The sequence below is a fragment of the Megalobrama amblycephala genome, linkage group LG6, assembly GCF_018812025.1.
Source record: "Megalobrama amblycephala isolate DHTTF-2021 linkage group LG6, ASM1881202v1, whole genome shotgun sequence".
Lineage (NCBI taxonomy): Eukaryota > Metazoa > Chordata > Actinopteri > Cypriniformes > Xenocyprididae > Megalobrama > Megalobrama amblycephala.
Genome location: NC_063049.1, coordinates 43,847,269 through 43,859,052, shown reverse-complemented (window position 1 = coordinate 43,859,052; position 11,784 = coordinate 43,847,269). Strand labels below are relative to the sequence as shown.

The 11,784-nt window shown below is 38.7% G+C and overlaps 3 protein-coding genes across 5 annotated transcripts in view; 2 read left to right on the top strand and 1 right to left on the bottom strand.

Moving 5' to 3' along the window:
- Nucleotides 1–474: 474 nt before the first annotated feature.
- Nucleotides 475–6,753, bottom strand: LOC125270812. Of its 3 annotated transcripts, none has more exons than XM_048194788.1 (6): nucleotides 5,816–6,752; nucleotides 4,293–4,388; nucleotides 3,695–3,928; nucleotides 3,268–3,445; nucleotides 1,417–1,674; nucleotides 476–1,347 (listed from the first exon to the last, which is right to left on the bottom strand). In XM_048194788.1, the coding sequence occupies exons 1-6, from the start codon at nucleotides 6,359–6,361 to the stop codon at nucleotides 614–616; spliced, it is 2,046 nt and encodes a 681-aa protein (XP_048050745.1). In that variant the 5' UTR covers nucleotides 6,362–6,752; the 3' UTR covers nucleotides 476–613. The 3 variants fall into 3 exon arrangements, with proteins under 3 accessions (XP_048050744.1, XP_048050745.1, XP_048050746.1); XM_048194789.1 differs by having other exon boundaries at nucleotides 1,432–1,674; nucleotides 5,816–6,747; XM_048194787.1 differs by having other exon boundaries at nucleotides 475–1,674; nucleotides 5,816–6,753.
- Nucleotides 5,913–11,784, top strand: part of nms (neuromedin S) — a 24,127-nt gene continuing 18,255 nt past the window's right edge. Inside the window, exon 1 of the mRNA XM_048194796.1 lies at nucleotides 5,913–6,022. The gene's annotated coding sequence lies outside the window, so the exon portion shown is untranslated. The remainder of the gene's footprint in view (nucleotides 6,023–11,784) is intronic.
- LOC125270813 (piggyBac transposable element-derived protein 4-like) lies at nucleotides 8,429–10,743 on the top strand. Its single transcript, XM_048194790.1, has 2 exons — nucleotides 8,429–9,829; nucleotides 9,931–10,743. Exons 1-2 carry the CDS (start codon nucleotides 8,570–8,572, stop codon nucleotides 10,351–10,353), a joined length of 1,683 nt encoding a protein of 560 aa, XP_048050747.1. The 5' UTR covers nucleotides 8,429–8,569; the 3' UTR covers nucleotides 10,354–10,743.

Sequence of the window (11,784 nt, the reverse complement as noted above, 5' to 3'; positions counted from 1 at the left end):
CTTGACACAATGTTAAAGAACCCTTTATGTCAAAAAGGAGAAGTGTCTTAAATGATTGCCGTAACACCGTAACAAGGGACGTAACAAGTTCCTTTAAGGCAAGTCATTTGACTTGACGCCTCTTGGGCAGCTATTTCAATCATGTAAGCTTCTATCTCTCTGAATGGGGAAACATCAAATTCTCCAAAGCTGTTCATCAAGCTCACGATTAAACTGAGATTCTAACAGCAGCTGCAATGACACAATGACTTTATCAAATGGCGATTGGTTCTTTTATTTAGAAGGCCGGACTTATTCCGCAATATACTATCTCCCATTTATAGCACATCGTCTTTGTATATATGAAGACTTTGATAATATTTTCGGGTTATTTAATTTTTTTTCTCTAATGATAAAGTATGGTAATTATAATCAAAATAAAAAAAATTATTAAAACTAAATCCATAAAATGATCCCATGATGATGAGGCGCCCTTTAAGATTCTATATAGAACCTTAAAGGGCCTTAGTGTATTTTTTGAGAAAGTGATGTGCTAGAACAAAACAGGCACTATTTTTGGAATCAGAAATGATTAAGAAACAAGTAGCCTGCTTTATTTAGCAAATATGATGGATTACAGACGCTCACCTCTCTCTGGTAAACTAGAGGCAGTGGCCACTGCTTCTTCAAAGATTTTCCTGAAAGCATCCGCAGACTCCTGCAGTTTAAACCGCACCGCTAACGTCTGATCCCTGCCTTCTCCATCAGCAAAATCAAAGGCGTTCCACGTCCACGCATTCTCGGACGCTTTCATTGGCTCGAGCTTCATATTTGGAGTAATCCAGTGGTTTGCACATAATTTCAAAACCTGCTCTCTCCTCATCACGAGTCTTGCCCGTCTGGGTTTATCATTTTCAAGTATTTTGAGTTCACCTACGCCTCTTTCCTTCCACTGGAGTAATTCTTTGTCAAAGCGGTATAGTTTGGCTTTGTGACTAAAAACTACTTGTTCATTTTCCTCTCCAGTTGAGATCTCAATAACATCTGGTAATGGTACAGCTGGCTCGTATGTTTCTTCTTCATCATCTGGGCAAGAAGCTTCACTTTGATTTAGCACAGATGTGGATTTAGAGGGAACATACTGAAAACTGAAGTTAAATCCTTTAACTAATTCCCCAAAACGGAAAACATTCTTCTGGTCAAGCTGAACAGAACCACACAAGTCGCTGCTAGTTGAAAAGGGATTACCATCATGACTAGTCTTGTCTGCAGCTGTAAAAGCCTCATTTTCTTTCTTCTTGTACTGTTCAACATCAAATTTGAAAACAGATGAAGACGCGTTGCCAAAATCAAATCCACAAGTAGATGCTAGAGAAGACATTGAACATGTTAAATCGGTTTGGATGGTACAGGACTCAATCGCTGTCGATGCATTACCTTTACTCTGATCACCTTTACTCTGATCTTTCTGAAAACGAAGACCCGAGTCTTTAAATAGTGTTGCAGCACGTTGGTTGGCAAAACTACCAAAACAAAACTTGCTTTTCATATTTGGCTTTGGCTCATGGCATGCAACACAATGGCTAGTTGTGCCTTCATTTGTCACCAGGCAGATGTCACAATTCCACCGCTCATCTTTTTTACCAAACGCTGGAGTTTCAGACAGTTTCACAATTCCACCAACAGGAGGCAAAACTGAGGAGAAAAGCAAATGACATGTTTACTTCCTACACATAATCATTTTTAGTACATGAAATGTAGGATTTCTCATTTAGTGCACTTAAATCTGTTAACTGTCACTGTCACACCCAAACTACTAGACTAGATGCATAAAAACTAGATGCATAAGGCGCATTCAGACCTGCTCAATGATTTTCTTACTTAGTATTTTTGTCTTGTTTTCCAGTACAAATATCTAAACATTCTTAAATTAAGATATATTTACTGGAAAAGCAAAATGACATGTTGTTTTCAGAAAAATATCTCAAAATTAAGTGAATTTATGAACATATATCTGGCAGTGGGCTCAAAAAAAATCTGTTTTCCGTTTGAATTAAGTTTATTTTTCTGAACCTATTGGCAGATATTTGTTCTTGTTTTAAGTAAAAACTCACTTCATTCTGATTGTCCATTTATGATGGCTCATGCAAAGTATAACACATGTGTGGTTGCTTTCCACGTCTTTTGATTGTTTGTAAAAGGTTGAACATTTGCATAAACTTAAACTTCTATAACCTTTTTTCTATTTCACTTTTAAAACTTTCTTTACTTTAACAGTGTCTTCCATAAAGGATTAGTTCAGTTCAGAATTAAAATTTCCTGATAATTTACTCACCCCCATGTCATCCAAGATGTTTTTGTCTTTCTTTCTTCAGTGGAAGAGAAATGAAGGTTTTTGAGGAAAACATTCCAGGATTTTTCTCTATATAGTGGACTTCACTGGGGTTCAACGGGTTGAAGGTCCAAAATGTCAGTTTCAGTGCAGCTTCAAAGAGCTCTACATGATCCCAGACGAGGAATAAGAGTCTAATCTAGAGAAACCATCGGCCATTTTCTAAAAAAAAATTTAAAATTATATGCTTTTTAACCACAAATTCTCATCTTGCACTGCTCTGTGATGCGCCACTCATTACGTAATCACGTTGGAAAGGTCACGCGTGACGTAGGCGGAAGTACCGAGAAAGTGTCTACAAAGTCTACATCACACGTGACCTTTCCAACGTGATTACGTAATGCGTGGCGCATCACAGAGCAGTGCAAGACGAGCATTTGTGGTTAAAAAGTAAATTTTTTTTTTTTTTTTTTTTAGAAAATGAGCGATGGTTTCTCTAGATAAGACTCTTATTCCTCGTCTGGGATCATGTAGAGCTCTTTGAAGCTGCACTGAAACTGACATTTGGACCTTCAACCCGTTGAACCCCAGTGAAGTCCACTATATGGAGAAAAATCCTGGAATGTTTTCCTCAAAAACCTTCATTTCTCTTCCACTGAAGAAAGAAAGACATAAACAGCTTGGATGACATGGAGGGTGAGTAAATTATCAGGAAATTTTAATTCTGAACTGAACTAATCCTTTTTAAAACTTAGTTGAATTTATAAAAACTGTTGAAAATTGCTTAACTTATTTTGATGAGTTAAAGTAATGTAAAAGTCATATGTTGTCATGACTGATTGATCATATCACATGTTTTACAGTGTAACAGAGATGTGGAAAGAACTCAAACATGCATTATACTTTGGTGCTACAAAAAAAAAAAAAAAGGAGAATCTATAATGAAGTCTTCCAACCTTTTACAGACTTGATCTTGATCTCGATCTCTGTCGTTTTGGTGACATCCAACAAACGCTCTTGCATTTTAGAAACCAGCATCGTCACGTTGTGAAAAAAAGCATCTGGATGTTCAGAAATGCTGGAAAGATCTTCAAATTCTTCAGACATGGATTCTTCACAGTCAGACGGGTAATTCTAACAAATAATGCAGAATGAAAAATACATTTCAATACAAAAATCTACATTATATTCTTTAGAAACTTTGTCAATAGCCTATTTTTTATTTTTATGATATCGAAACGTAAATATAATCGAGTGGTTTCTTCATCAAACAATAAGGACATGCTGTTCTGTTCTTTTATCAACTTAAGAAATTAGAGTTTTATTAATGTCAATCTCTTGATCAGCAGCATATGATTGTGTTTTCGGAGGATCTTTACAAACCTGCAGGAAATGAATGTGATCTTCAGTGGTCATAAACTGATCGAGCTCAGACACCTTCATCTTCATGTCAGCGATCTTCTGCTGGACTTTCTCCTGAACTCCTTCAATATGATTGAGTTCAGCTCTCTGTTGATCTGCAATCAGTTCTTTCACGCGGCAGCTTGTTTTCTGAAGAGACTGCAGCACCTCGCTGAAGATTCGTTCGCTTTCTGTGACTGCTGTCTGTGCTGAACGCTGGTCCAGGAAGAACAATCACAAAGTACATTTATTTTCCAAATACTGGAATCATTATGATCACAACTTGTAATGATTGCTTTAACAAGCTCGTTATTTCTGCCTAATGTGAACTGAATTGAACAAACTAGAGTTTAATTAACAAATTAGATGTTTCTCCTAGACTAAAATGACTACTAACAGGGAATGTTCTAAGAACGTTCTGGCGAGGTTCTCTAAAAGTTATGAACAAATGCTACAGTAGCGTTAATAGAATGTTCATATAAACATCTTTTTAAAGTGTTCTAAAGTAGTTAGCATGAAAACATTATAGATTGTTGATGAATGACAGACAGATGATGAGAGATCTGTGATCAATACTCACACGGATCGACTCCTTAGTCTGCGTTAGCTCTTTATAATCCTTCTCTCTGTCTTGGATGTTCTGCAAAAACTTCACTCGTGTTTCCATCAACTTCCTCTAGCAACAGAAAATAGTTATATATTTTAGTTTTTAACCACAGATAAAACTTTTAGAGACCTGGGGTGCGTTTCCCGAAAGCATGGTTAGCCAACTATGTCGTAAGTCCCATTGAACTCTATTGGTAATGACGGAACATGTGACCATAGTTCGTTTTGGGAAACGCACCCCAGGATTGAGATATTAAAATTAATGAAATAAAAGTCTTAAAAATAAAGGTTCTTTATCTGCATCAGTGGTTCCAGTTTTAACATCCATTAACCGATAAAGGCTCTTGATAACACCTTGCAAATACACAATATAAACAATATATTTTTAAAAGTATTTATTAACCTTTTGTAATGTTAGTTAATAAAAATGTTAATGTCGAAGATTATTAATACTTTAGACCTACTGTATTTTTCATTGTTAGTTCATGTTAACTCATTTTAACAAATGTCATCTTATTGTAAAGTGGGGAAAGGGTCTTTAGATTATTAAAGGGGTGGTTAATTATGGTTATGATTTCACTTTTTTAACTTTAGTTAGTGTGTAAAGTTTCTGTTTGAGCATAAACAACATCTGCAAAGTTACGACGCTCAAAGTTCAAGGCAAAGAGAGATATTTTCTTTTACAGAAATCACTACTAGGGAATGCAACGAGCTTCTTCCTGGGTTAGTGACATCACAAACCCCAAAATTTACATAAACCCCGCCCCCAAGAACACACAACAAAGGGGGCGGGGCCATGTTGGGCTGCTTTAGAGAAGAGGAAGAGTTGTTGTAGTAGAGTGTTGTTGACATGCCGTCATTTTACGCCGGACTGCTTCACAAACGAGGGTCAATTCAACACAAAAGATGAACGTGACGACACATGCTAGTGGATGAGTTGAACCAACTCCACAGCAACTACATCAATTTATCCACTAACCATTCAGAAACGTCTAAAAGTTGTAACTTCTTCCTGAGTCTCTCCATCAGTGTCGACTCCGGTTTGAACAATGTAAGGCTGAACACCGTTACTGACAATCCTCATTTTGGCTGCGTGAGATTCTCCAGCTTTGTTGTTGTTGAGCTGTTAAAGCTCCGCCCTCTTCTGGAAAGGGGGCGGGAGCAGCAGCTCATTTGCATTTAAAGGGACACACACAAAAACGGCGTGTTTTTTCTCACGCCCAAATAGGGTCAAATTTGACAAGCTATAATAAATTATCTGTGGGGGATTTTGAGCTGAAACTTCACAGACACATTCTGGAGACACCAGAGACTTATATTACATCTTGTAAAAATAACGTTTTTTTTTAAACATATCAATGAAAACCTGGACGTTCCACGAACATTCCATTTCATAACTTAATGGGAAAGTTAGCGAAATCCTCAGAACATATTTTTGTTAATGTGACACATAGACTGACAGATATTATAAGCCACTATCAATCTGCCAGGACCTACCTGTCTGTCTGCTCTTTCATCAGAAGCTGAGATGGTGTCGTGACTCTTGTGTTCATATAGTGCACACAGCACACAGACACACTGCTGATCAGTACGGCAGAAAATATCGATAAGTTTCCCGTGCTGAGAGCAGATTTTATTCTGGAGATCCGTGGCATCAGTCAGCTGGTGTTTTCTCCGCGCGTGAAGCTCATCGTGTTGCTCCAGGTGAGTGCTGCAGTAAGAGGCGAGACAGGTGAGGCAGGATCGGATGGCTTTGGTTGTTGTGGAGCTGCAGGAGTCACAGCTCACATCTTCGGCTTCCTCCTCAGCCCGTGTTCTCATCTTCATCAGCTTCTCAGAAAGTTCCTTCGCGTGTAGCCAGTCTGGTCTGTTGTTAAAGGTCTGTTTGCATTGAGGGCATCTGCTCATACCCTGATCCCACAGACGTGTAATGCAGTCCTTACAGAAGCTGTGTCCGCAGGGAATAATCACTGGATTTCTGAAGAGATCCTGACAAATGGAGCATCTGAGAGATTCCCGATCGAGGAAAGCTTCTTCTGCCATTTTGCTGCATTAAAATGAAACTTGGAAGCGTAAGTTTCGTTTGTTTGGAAACTAGTGACTCAACAGGCAATTCCCGAAGAAAGGAATCTCTTTTTATTACTATGTTATTCTTACATTTTATGCACCCACTGTAGCTAATACAGTCAGAAAACATTCATTTTCCAATGCAGGAGAATATTCGACGAATATCAAACGCGAAACTGTGTTTTGTTGTGCCACTCTTTCGATTTTCAACTGTGTATTTACCTGCTGTAGTACCGCGTTTTTCCAGTAGATGGACTCAGTGTCTTGCAGCTGAACTCAGGTTTATTAACCTTCAGAGAAGAGCAACAATTGCTTTTGAACAAGAAATATCCTATCTGTTAAAAGGATTTAATATAGGCGATGTTAGTGATGATGTAGTTAGTAATCCTTATTTGGATTTGTTAAATCATGTCTTGAAAAAACAGACCCTTTCGTCAATATCGTAAATCCTGCAAAGTTTTATAGTTTTAGTTTTATATAGTATTTATATATATATATATATATATATATATATATATATATATATATATATATATATATATATATATATATATATATATATATATATGTAGCCTACATTTGTAACACTATTATATTACCATTGAATCAAATGACAAAAAAAACTAGTTCTGTCAGAGAGTGATGGTAAAAAATGACATCTTTCTTCTAACTGCTGACATCGCTCTCTATTTTTTTTTTTTGAAAGTTTTGAAAATACTATTGTGGAGTTTTGCTATTTGTGCAAATGGAAACAAAAAAATATATTAATGAAGTCTCATTTACCCAACTATGATGACTTCTGCTTCTGAGAAACCAGAAAATGTGAAAAAGGGTCATATTGTATGGAAGCGTTTCCGCCACAGAATAAAAAATAAAAAGGAATGGCGACCTTTCATCCAGTGGCGGAGCCAGGATTTTTAACCCTCAATTGGACCTTGGGGTATATATGACCCCAATGGACATTTCATTAGTTAAAAAAAAGGGTTCCCTTAATCTCAGAGGATTAAAATTTTGTGACTTTTCCTGAATTGTCTAGCTATACATCCACAAAAAAACTGGGATTGATTCGGTCGTTCTGAAGGTATGCAAAAAAATTTTTTATTAATCTGGTCTTTGGGGTCAATATGACCCCAATTGAAAATGAATGGGAAATGCAAAAAATGTAATTTTTTTTTTCAATTTGTCAAAAAAAAAAACAATAAATGCAACATAAATCTGAAAATTTTCACACCGAAATGAAGGCCTGGTACTTGAGCACAAATTCAATGTGGAAAACACATGCTCACACAAACACACACAGAAATACACACACCTAAACACACACAGGTATGACTGCCACAGAGAGCATTTGTATAGAATTTGGCAAATAAAATCAGTCACAAATGCAGAAAAAAAGATATAAAGGGGTGAGACCTAATGCACGCACAAACACACATACACACACACACACACACACACACACACACACACACTCTCTCTCTCTCTCTCACACACACACACACACACACACACACAAACACAAAAAGACACTTACACACAAAGACAAACACACACAGAGACAAACACAGAGACACGCACACATGCTATCTCTCTCTCATACACTCACACTCTCACTCACACTCTCACACACACACACTCTCTCTCTCTCACACACACACACACACACACACACACACACACAAAGACAAACACAAAGACACGAACACATGCTATCTCTCTCTCATACACTCACACTCTCACTCACACTCTCACACACACTCACACACACACACACTCACACACACACACACACACACACACACACACACACACACACACACACACACACACACACACACACACACACACACACACACACAGACAGCCACAGAGAGCATTTGTATAGACTTTGTATAGAGAGAGGGGTATGATTGCCACAGAAAGCATTTTCAAATTAGGCAAAGGTAATCAGCCATACATGCAGAACACGTGTGTGTGCGGCCTAATGCATGCACACACATTTAGAAAGAGCTAGAGAGAGATCAAACAGAGATGAAAGACAAATAACCTTTTCCACTTCGAGAAAGTTTATGTTGAGATGTAAGGGCTGCATCTGTGTTTTGAAAACAAAAAAGTAGTTCCCACGCAAAAGGTATAAAAGAGTGCCTTTGGTGTCCTGCACATGGATCATTCTGTGCTGGCAGCATGGCAAAGAGGTACACTCTTCATGAGACCGTGGAGTTTCTGCTGGATTCCAGCGAAAATGAAAACCTAGAAGACTCTGAGCCTGAGGACTCTGAGCCAGAGGACTGCAATCCCCCTGAAGAAGAGGATGAGGATAACCAGGAATCGGAGGATGACTTTGAGGAGGCAGATGCAGACCAAACCTTAATTTCTAAAAATGGGCAAATAACCTGGTCTACCATTCCACCTCCACAGAGGCCAGGGAGATCACCAGCTGCACAAGTTATAAAGTTGACACCTGGACCAACTAGGTATGCTTGTTCTCGTGTAGAGGACATAAAGTCCAGTTTTTTATTATTTTTTCCATCATGCATCCAAAGCATCTTGGTGGAGATGACTAATCTTGAAGGAAGGCGTGTTTATGGAGCTGACTGGAGGGATGTGGACTGGACAGATATGGAAGCATATATCGGTCTGATACTTCTTGCAGGAGTTTATCGCTCCAAAAATGAAAACCTGGAAAGTTTGTGGGATGCTCAAACTGGGCGTGCGATTTTTGGTGCAGTCATGCCGCTGAAAAAATTTAAAATTTTTTCAAGAGTCATCCGTTTCGATGACAAGGCCACAAGACCTGCCCGACGAGAGAATGACAAGCTGGCACCAATTCGGGACCTGTGGAATTCATGGGTGGAGCGCCTTCCAATGATGTTCAACCCTGGTCCAAACATAACAGTGGACGAGTGCCTGGTGTCATTCAGAGGTCGTTGCATGTTCAAACAGTACATGCCTAATAAGCCGGCAAAATACGGTATCAAAATCTGGGCAGCATGTGATGCCAAGACAAGCTATGCTTGGAGCATGCAGATTTACACCGGCAAGCCTCGTGATGGACCACCTGAGAGAAATCAAGGCATGCGTGTGGTCCTTGATTTGACCACTGGACTCCAGGGACACACTGTTACGTGTGACAATTTCTTCACTTCCTATGCCCTTGGACAGGAGCTCCTGAAAAGGAAAATGACCATGGTCGGAACTGTTCGCAGAAACAAGCCGGAACTCCCATCAGCACTTTTGACAACGAGAGACAGAGCTGTGCATTCCTCTCTTTTTGCATTCACGGAGACGCACAGTCTTGTCTCATATTGCCCCAAAAGGCATAGAAATGTGCTGCTCATGAGCACCTGTCACAAGGATGCAAAAATCAGTGACCGGGAGGACAGGAAGCCAGAGGTCATCTTGGACTACAACCGCTGTAAAGGCGGAGTTGACAACCTTGACAAGGTATTTACAAATTTCATGATTTGATGCATTATTTTGATAGTGAGTGGTATTTCTTTTGCCAGCAGATTTACTGATATATGTGTGTGTTTGCAATATTACAGATGGTTGCAAGTTACAGCTGCAAGCGTAAGACTAATCGTTGGCCAATGGTTGTCTTCTCTACCATCCTTGATGTCTCGGCCATAAATGCCTTCGTGGTGTGGAGAGAAATCAATCCATCTTGGGAGAGAGGGAAGAGCACGCAAAGGAGGATCTTTCTCGAGCAGCTGGGCAAAGCTCTGGTGTCCCCTCTTATGGAGCGACGGCAACACCTGCCTCGTGCACCAGCATCTGCATCAATCCTAAAACGACAATGGGATTCTTCCAATGCTCCAGGGCCCTCCACTGAACCACAACCAAAGCGAACAAGGTGTCAGGTTTGTCCACGGGCTAAAGATGCAAAAACTGACAAGCAGTGCGTGATCTGCAAAAGAGCCATTTGTGCTGCTCACACAGTGTTCTTTTGCCAGAAGTGCGTGGAATGATTACTTTATCATGTGTTTTACACCATGTATTTTAGAAATTTTTGGTAGTTTGTTATTGCTTTTATGTTCAATGTTAAGAATGTGATTGTACAAAAATAATTTGTTGTCCACTTTTACTTCTGTTCATGTCTAGATATTGCTGTTGGTTATTTACACTTTTTTTTATTTTGTTTACATTCTAAAGTTAATTATTCTATTTTTTTTACACTTGATTCATTAAAATGTTCAATAATATGCAACTAAAGTCTGAATCTGTTTTTTTTTCCTTTAGGTGTGACTTATGTGGCATTTATTAGTAGTTGACCACATCCAGTAAAATGAATGGCTTTCAATGGCCCTCTGCTGGTCAAAACAATTTACTGCTTAAACTGTAATCCCCTTAGGTTTTTCATTAACCAACAGATGGCAGCATTCTACTTCTAACACCTAGATGAATATCCAGAAACAATTTAAATTAAATTTTGATAATAATTTAAGTGATTTTTTCATAAAAAAATGATATTTCATGTGCTAGCTAATTGTGTTGTTGCAGATTTTTGTGGTAAATGGGTACAAAAGTCCTTCAAATCTCCCAAAACACAGTATTAATGCATAGATGAGAAGTAAACAAAAAAAATGATATATTATTTGTATTATTGAAAATGTATATTTTTTCCACAATTATGCTTTCAATTTTGGGGTCATATTGACCCCAAAGACCAGATTAATAAACAGGAAACGAGGTCCATTTGAAGGTTAAACTCGCAATTATAAAGTCAGAATTGAGGGTATGCATCGACGTCACTTTCCCGCCGAAAGCGCGCTCCCTCAGCTGGACTGAGTGGCAAAAGAACCTGCTGCATGACTGGATTTAACAGGGAAAACTGTTAAATTTTTCTGTAGCTTTCGGCAGTCTTTAAATATATACCTCAGATTTTGTGTCAAAGCTATTTGTACAGTCAATCACAAAGCTCTTTCCCGTTTTGGGTGTGTTTTTCGCGGAATTCACGCTGATAACCAATGCTGCCGCTCAGTCTTTTGCGGGCCAGATCACAGTCGTAACGGTCGACAGTGATGTCACGTGCATACCCTCTATTGACCGTTTGCAAAGACCCGCCTCCTTTAGTTACTGTTGCTATGTCTGACAAGCCATGCCGCTCTCACGCCACGCGTTCTCACACAGTGAAAAATGCATCGCGGATCAAAGAGGACACTGACAACGTATGGACAGGCAAGACAGAGCAGGTTACTTTTGATATGAAACAAAGTCTCAAATTTTGTAATTTTTAAAGAAATTTAAACAGTACCATTTTGCGGCTCTTTAATGTGTTGTGACAGATTGCTGTAGCATCTCAGATCAAGCGGCTCATAAACCGATAATCTCTTCTTAGGTAATTTATATCATCAAATAAACATGAATGAATCACATTTCAACCACAGAAAGAAGTCAGT

Bases quoted from the DNA above. Each gene is read 5' to 3' on its own strand.
- LOC125270812 (XM_048194787.1), bottom strand. From the start codon at position 6,361: ATGGCAGAAGAAGCTTTCCTCGATCGGGAATCTCTCAGATGCTCCATT. The intron at 3,929-4,292 runs GTGAGTATTGAT...TTCCTGGACCAG, and splicing joins AGACTAAGGAGTCGATCCGT to CGTTCAGCACAGACAGCAGT. The intron at 3,446-3,694 runs GTTTGTAAAGAT...ATTATTTGTTAG, and splicing joins ATCACATTCATTTCCTGCAG to AATTACCCGTCTGACTGTGA.
- LOC125270813 (XM_048194790.1), top strand. From the start codon at position 8,570: ATGGCAAAGAGGTACACTCTTCATGAGACCGTGGAGTTTCTGCTGGAT. The intron at 9,830-9,930 runs GTATTTACAAAT...GCAATATTACAG, and splicing joins GAGTTGACAACCTTGACAAG to ATGGTTGCAAGTTACAGCTG.